Source organism: Mus caroli, chromosome 2 (assembly GCF_900094665.2).
Source record: "Mus caroli chromosome 2, CAROLI_EIJ_v1.1, whole genome shotgun sequence".
Taxonomy (NCBI): Eukaryota; Metazoa; Chordata; class Mammalia; order Rodentia; family Muridae; genus Mus; species Mus caroli.
In genome coordinates this window covers 63,189,673-63,197,483 of record NC_034571.1, presented here as the reverse complement: position 1 = coordinate 63,197,483, position 7,811 = coordinate 63,189,673, and the positions used below count along the sequence as shown (strand labels likewise).

General features: G+C 38.8%; 1 protein-coding gene across 1 annotated transcript in view; it reads right to left on the bottom strand.

Annotated features, from left to right (window-relative positions):
* LOC110289830 (ankyrin repeat domain-containing protein 36A-like) overlaps positions 1-7,811 on the bottom strand; it is a 179,688-nt gene that overhangs the window by 84,697 nt on the left and 87,180 nt on the right. Inside the window, exons 44-45 of the mRNA XM_021156225.2 lie at positions 3,783-3,879; positions 1,548-1,621 (exon numbers count right to left, since the gene is read on the bottom strand). Coding sequence (XP_021011884.2) covers positions 1,548-1,621; positions 3,783-3,879 — 171 coding nt within the window. The remainder of the gene's footprint in view (positions 1-1,547; positions 1,622-3,782; positions 3,880-7,811) is intronic.

Genomic DNA, 7,811 nt, shown 5'->3' with positions numbered 1-7,811 from the left:
CCTCCAGGTCCAACCATTTGCCTAGGAATTTCATAAATTCATTCTTTTTAATAGCTGAGTAGTACTCCATTGTGTAAATGTACCACATTTTTGTATCCATTCCTCTGTTGAGGGGCATCTGGGTTCTTTCCAGCTTCTGGCTATTATAAATAAGGCTGCTATGAACATAGTGGAGCATGTGTCCTTCTTTCCTGTTGGGAAATCTTCTGGATATATGCCCAGGAGTGGTATGTGGGATCCTCTGGTAGTACTATGTCCAATTTTCTGAGAAACCACCAGACTGATTTCCAGAGAGGTTGTACAAGCTTGCAATCCCACTAACAAAGGAGGAGTGTTCCTCTTTCTCCACATCATCGCCAGCATCTGCTGTCACCTCCCAAAAGGCCCCTATACCTCCCCACTGCCCTGCTCCCCAACCCACCCACTCCTGCTTTCTGGCCCAGGCATTCCCCTGTACTGGGGCATATAATCTTCACAAGACCAAGGGCCTCTCCTCCCAGTGATGGCAGACTAGGCCATCTTCTTCTCCATATGCAACTAGAGACACAAGCTCTAGGGGTACTGGTTAGTTCATATTGTTATTCCTCCTATAGGGTTGCAGTCTGATCTTAATAACACAGCAGTTACTTGTTTGAGCCTGTATTCTACATCTAATGGAAGAATAGAAGACATCTATGGCTATTAGAGGTCTGCCACAGAGTCAAAAGGGAGGCAGCTCTATAAAAACATTGTTTTTAATAGCTGAGTAGAATTCCATTGTGTAAATGTACCATATTTTCTGTATCCATTCCTCTGTTGAGAGACATCTGGGTTGTTTCCAACTTCTGGCTATTATAAATAAGTCTGCTATGAACATAGGGGAGCATGTGTCCTTATTACAAGTTGGAACTTCTTCTGGGTATATCCCCAGGAGTGGTATACCTGGGTCCTCAGCTATGTCAAATTTTCTGAGGAACCACCAGACTGTTTTACAGAGTGGTTGTACCAGCAATGGAGGAGTGGCAACTGGCCAGACCCTTGGAGCTCCCGGGGACTGGACCACCAGCCAAAGAGTACACTTTGAGGGACCCATGAATCTGGCCTCATTTGTGGCAGAGGATGGCCTTGTTGCACATCAGAGGGAGGAGTGGCCCTTGGGCCTGAGAGGGTTCAATATCCCAGGGTAGGGGAATGCCAGGACTGGAAGGAGGGAGTGGGTGGGTGGGTGGTAGAGCACCCTCATAGAGGAAGGGGGTGAGGGTATGGGAGATGGAGGTTTCTGGAGGGAAGACCTGGAAAGGTGATAACATTTGAAATGTAAATAAAGAAAATATCTAATAAAAAATTTAAAAAATAAACAAATCATGGAACAAAAAGAAAAAGAAAAGAAAAAAAGAAAGAAGTGGAATATTAACAAAATAAAAACTAGATAAGCAAAAAATAAATGCTAAGTACTGATAAATTACTTTCTAGGATAGTCTAACAAAGTAGTTTTATTTACTTTTACTAATTTGTTAAACAAAGCAAAGCTTTGTGAACTAAAGACTTCAGATTAAATATTTCCATACCATTGACTCTGTGCTTTCAACACTGTTTTCTGTTTTGTGCTCTTCTGTGAATTTCACTTCAGTGCTTGATACTGCTGATAAATGCATGCATTTAAGTACAATAAAATATAGTGAAATAATACATAAAATGAAAATATATAAAACAAATAAAAATGTTTAAATTTAGTTTAAAAATTGACCTTTTATTCTTCCAACCATTGTTTAAGCCTACTCTTACTTTTTAGTTGAAGATACAACTTTTGAAGGCTTTCCTTTTACTATTTATTTATCCGTGTGTCTGTATTCATAGGCATGTTCCAGAATGTGATTTCCTTCATAGATCAAAAGAGGGAGCCAGATCCCTAATCCTAGACATAAAGGGAATTATGAGCTACTTGATCAGATTCTGGTCCACTGAAAGAGCAGCAAGTGCTATCAACAACTGAGCCATGACTCCAGCACAGAAGATGTAGTTCTTTTGGAGATACTTGTAATCATGTAAAAAAAAAAACCACACACACACACACACACACACACACACACACACACAAACATTTAAAAAAGATAACAAGAAACTTGAAATAGATATTTATAAAGTACCTATATATAAATATATAAAACATCTCCTAGTATATGATTTTCTCTTTTCAACTTGATACTGGCTTTATAAACCATGCTGAATATTAGACTCTTCCCAATTTAGCAGTAGTATCTAGACCTATGTAAGTGGAACACCAGAATAAATCAGTATCACAGAGAATTAATATGCTGATTCTCATGAGAAACAGTTTTCACTATCTACCTTTTTGAAATTCTTCTGCTGTTTAGAAACATGCTCACAACTCAAATCAATGTTTGCTTTTATTTATTTCTTTTCTATCTCAAACAATCATGCAAAGTATATTTGCATACATCCTTTTAATTTATTTTTGAGATCTTCATATATTGGATGATTTTTACAACATTCTGCCACACTCTTCTCCCACCTTTAATTCCTCCCAGTGTACTTCCACTCATTCTCAAATCCATAGCTTATTATTCTTTAATTATATTGTCACATACATATGACGGCCACTCCTGAAGAATGTTCGTTTAACCAATGTCCTCTTGATAATACAAGGACAGATGGAAAATTCCAGAGCTACTGACTGAACTGCAGTGGCAATCCAATATGGTCCCCAAAAGAGGTTTCAACAAATTTGAGAATCTATGATAACCATGAAATCTCCCATTAAAATCTACTAACCCCCACTTAACCATTTCCATATCTAGGCCTTGTCCCTCGCTCTCATGTTCCATACATTAAATCTGCAGAGAAATCACTTATTTCCAAATGGATTTATTTAAACTGATCACAATGTACTTGACAAACTCATAGCTCATTCTGAGGTTTTTCTTCTCTCCAGTTCTCTTATTTTAGCCTCTCTGAAACTTTGTTGGAAAGTATCCATTGTTATTACTAATGTATAGCATACCTGCTATGCTACCTTATGAAAATAAAACATAGTTCTGTGTGATGGGGTACTACAGTACTTAAGGCCTTCCAAATAGTGATGGTAGTAGGAATGGAGACATAATGCTCTGCTCCACTGACCCAGTTATGCTTTCAAAGACCACCTGCTTGCAGGTATTTCTAGTGTTATTTAATTCATCTTCTGAAGAAGGGTGTCTTAGTTAGGGATTTACTGCTGTGAACAGACACCATGACCAAGGCAACTCTTATTTAATTGGGGCTGGCTTACAGGTTCAGAGGTTCAGTCCATTATCCTCAAAGCAGGAACATGGCAGCATTCAGGCAGGCAAGGTGCAGGAGGAGCTGAGAGTTCTATATCTTCGTCTGAAGGCTCCTAGCAGAATACTGACTTCCAGACAGCTAATGTAAGTGTCTTATAGCTCACACCCACAGTGACATACCTACTCCAACAGGCCACACCTCCTAATAGTGCCACTCCCTGGGCCAGGCATATACAAACCATCACAAAGCTCATTATTTTATACCCTCCCTCTCCCACCACATTCCCATGTGCTGCATTTCATTTTGATACTTCTCAGATAATAACACATTTAATCTACCTCATAACTCAGCTACTCCAGTGGCGTACAGAACTTTTGTAGAGAGTGGATTGGACATAATTCTTATAACCATTTAACTTGGTTAATGTTAGAAGGTATGTAGGTTGTCTTCTAGTGTACATAGTATTTCCAGATATACATAAGTGATCCTTCAAGTCTCTATACATAAAATAGTGTTATTACCTTTCATTTCTGCATTTACTACATTTTCTCTTTCTTGACCTGCAATCCCAGTACAACAAACAATATCCTCATTCAGTGGATTAGGCTTGCGAGTAACCTGTTAAAAGTACAGAAATCAATTGCAGAAGAAAGCTATCTGTATTCAAGATGGTCTGAATATCTCAATGCAGAAGCAGCAAGACTGAGAAATCTGTGAAGTCTATATGTATTTCACATCACTGGTATAGAGAATCTCATACATATTATATTTCTTAAATCAAGTCACACTTTTGGCCTCATATACCACTCACAAGGAAAATCAAATCTGGGAGGCCATCAGAAACATTGTCACAGTTGTCAAGGAAACATCACATGTAGAGATATAATCAAAGCTATTTGTTAATTTTATATGAAATTTATACTACATATACACACACAAAGCCTTCCAATATGAAAATAAATGTCATTGTTCATTTATTATTGTTGTTTCAAAACTATATCAGGTCACAGTGTGTTAAATTCTTGTGTATTACAAAAGGAACTCACATATGAATATTTCCATCTGGGGGAATTTTATTAACTAAAACTGAGGAGTTGTTGGATTCTAATCTTATTACCACAAAAATTATAAAAACAAAATGTATGTGTTGTGACATATATGTAGGTTAAAGTAGCCTAGACATACATTAAAATAGGATGGCCTTCTTAGTGTTATTATAAAACTTACAATAACAACCACATGACATATTAAATTCCTATGGTAGGAGTCTAAATTTATTTTAGATGGAGAAACTGAAGCTAACCTGAGTAACACAGAATAACGGACACCCAACATGACCTTGTAATACAGCACAATACAACCTTTCTTTAACTAGAATTTAATATGTGTTCACTGTACTCAATGAATATATACTATATACTATGCAAAACCAAGGAAGCATTGTGTATTCAGAAGCAACTTTTGCTAGTTTCTTATGCCTAGTCAATAAAAGTCACTTGGTACTGATAACAACAAAGAAAGGGATGCCCCCTACACAAAACAAATACAAGTTACTGACAAGGAAAATACCTGAGGATATAAAGTACACTGTGCCACTCTCAGGACAGTGGAGAAGTAACTTAAAAGTTGAAAATCAAAGCTAGATTTTATTAGAAGAATTGATGCAAGAATATCAATGTTAAGACAATTAATTCATTGCTTTGAAGGAAGTGGGGGACATAGGTGAAGTAGCAGGAACACTTGGTTGCACTCACCAAACAGCACAATAAAGTGAACTAATTAACATACTATAGAGTTTATACAGAAAAAAGCCTAGGCAAACTTCTGAAAGGTATTTAATTACACAATAAAGATGATGTTTAGTTTGTTATACATGAAGTTTTTCTGTTGTTGGGGCTTTTTGTTTGTTTGTTTGGTTGGTTGGTTGGTTGTGGTTTCGGTATTTTGAGATGGGGTTTATCTGTGTAACAGAGCCCTAGCTATCCTGGAACTCACTTTGTAGAGTAGGCTGGCCTCAAAGGCACTGAGATCTGCCTGCCTCTGCCTCATGAGTGCTAGGGTTAAAGGTTTGTGACATGGCCACCTCCCCACCCCCCAACTTCCTTCTGAACCCAGCTGAGGTCACTAAGGGCTCCAGAGTGCTCTCCGCACCGCAGGACCTCTGGATCACCTCAGGATCACGGGTGAGTGGAACGCAACATCAGCTCCAAAGAATGGTGGAGGGTCTTGTGCCAGGAGGAACAGGGACAAAGGAACCCCGCCTGACCAGAGGCTGGGATACATTCAGGTTGGGGCCAGCCCTGCCATCTTCTGCATGAACTCCGCCGAGGGCATCTAGGGCACCAGAAGACTCTCCACACCGCAGGAACCCCCAGCACACCCAGGACCTCCTAATCACCTGAGGGCACATAAGCTATAGAAGCAACAGAGCTTCTTGGTTAGGGTCCCATCGGGCCTTCATCCTCAGCCAGGAGGCAGAATTGAGACCCAGACCCCTGGGCACATTCCTTGCCAGAGGAGAGTCAGCCCACAGGGAGAGTTCTGACCCCAGAACTCAGGAGGTGGATCAGGTGCCATGAAAGAGGAGAGCTTGCCTGCAGAGAGTGCTCTGACCACTGGAACTCAGGAGAGAGTTGAACTCCCAGGAGTGCTGACAGAGGCTAAAAGAATCATAGGAGGATCAAGCTCCAACCAGAGACAGCTTGAACATTAACACCAGAGATTTTCAGATAGTGAAAGGCAAATGTAAGAATCTTACTAACAAAAACCAAGAACATTGGGCATCGTCAGAACCCAGTACACCCACCACAACAAGTCCTGGATAACCCAACACACCCGAAAAGCAAGACATGGATTTAAAATCATATCTCATTATGGTGGTAGAAGATCTTAAGAAGGGCATTAATAACTCACTTAAAGAAATACAGAATACTGCTAAACAGGTAGAAGCCCTTAAAAAGGAAGCAAAAAAATTTCTCAAGGAATTACAGGAGAATACTGCTAAACAAGTAGAAGCGCTTAAAGAGGAAAGACAAAAATCCCTGAAGGAATTACAGGAGAACACTGCTAAACAGGTAGAAGTCCTTAAAGAACTACAGGCAAACATTGCTAAACAGGTAGAAGAAACACAAAATTCCCTTAAAAATTACAGGAAAACACAACTAAACAGGCAATGGAATTGAACAAAACCATCCAATATCTAAAAATGGAAGTAGAAACAATGAAGAAAACCCAAAGAGAGACAACACTGGAGATAGAAACCCTAGGAAAGAAATCAGGAACCATAGATGTGAGCATCAGAAACAGACTACAAGAGATGGAAGAGAGAATATAAGAGAATTCCATAGGGAACATGGATACAACAATCAAAGAAAATGCAAAATACAAAAAGATCCCAACTCAAAACATCCAGGAAATACAGGACACAATGAGAAGACCAAACCTACAGATAATAGTAGTAGATGAAAAATGAAGATTTTCAACTTAAAGGTCCAGCAAATATCTTCAACCAAATTATAGAAGAAAACTTCCCATACCTAAAGAAAGAGATGCCTATGAACATACAAGAAGCCTACAGAACTCCAAATAGACTGGACCAGAAAAGAAATTCCTCCCGACACATAATAATCAGAAAACAAATGCACAAAGCAAAGAAAGAATATTAAAAGCAGTAAGAGAAAATGATCAAGTAACATATAAAGGAGGCCTATTAGAATTACACCAGACTTTTCACCAGAGACTATGAAAGCCAGAAGTCCTGGACAGATGTTATACAGACCCTAAGAGAACACAAATGCCAGCCCCGGCTACTGTACCCAGCAAAACTCTCAATTACCATAGATAGAGAAACCAAAGTATTCTATGACAAAAGCAAATTCACACAACATCTTTCCACGAATCCAGCCCTTCTTCAAAGGATAATAAAGGGAAAACACCAACACAAGGATGGAAATTATACCCTAGAAAAAGCAAGAAAGTAATCCTTTAACAAAACTAAAAGAGGATAGCCACAAGAACAGATTCCCAACTTTAACAACAAAAATGACAGGAAACACTAATTACTTTTCTTTGATTTCTCTTAAAAATCAATGGACTCAATTTCCCAATAAAAAGACATAGACTAACAAACTGGCTACACAAACATGACCCAACATTTTGCTGCTTACAGGAAACCCACCTCAGGGATAAAGACAGACACTACCTCAGAGAAAAAGGCTGGAAAACAATTTTCCAAGCAAAAGGTCTGAAGAAACAAGCTGGAGTAGCCATTTTAATATCTAATAAAATCGACTTTCAACCCAAAGTTATCAAAAAAGACAAGGAGGGGCACTTCATACTCATTAAAGGTAAAATCAACCAAGATGAACTCTCAATTCTAAATATCTATGCTCCAAATGCAAGGGCAGCCACATTCATTAAAGAAACTTTAATAAACTCAAAGCACACAATGCACCTCACACAATAATAGTGGGAGACTTCAACACCCCACTCTCATCAATGGATAGATCCTGGAAACAGAAACTAAACAGAGACACATTGAAACTAACAGA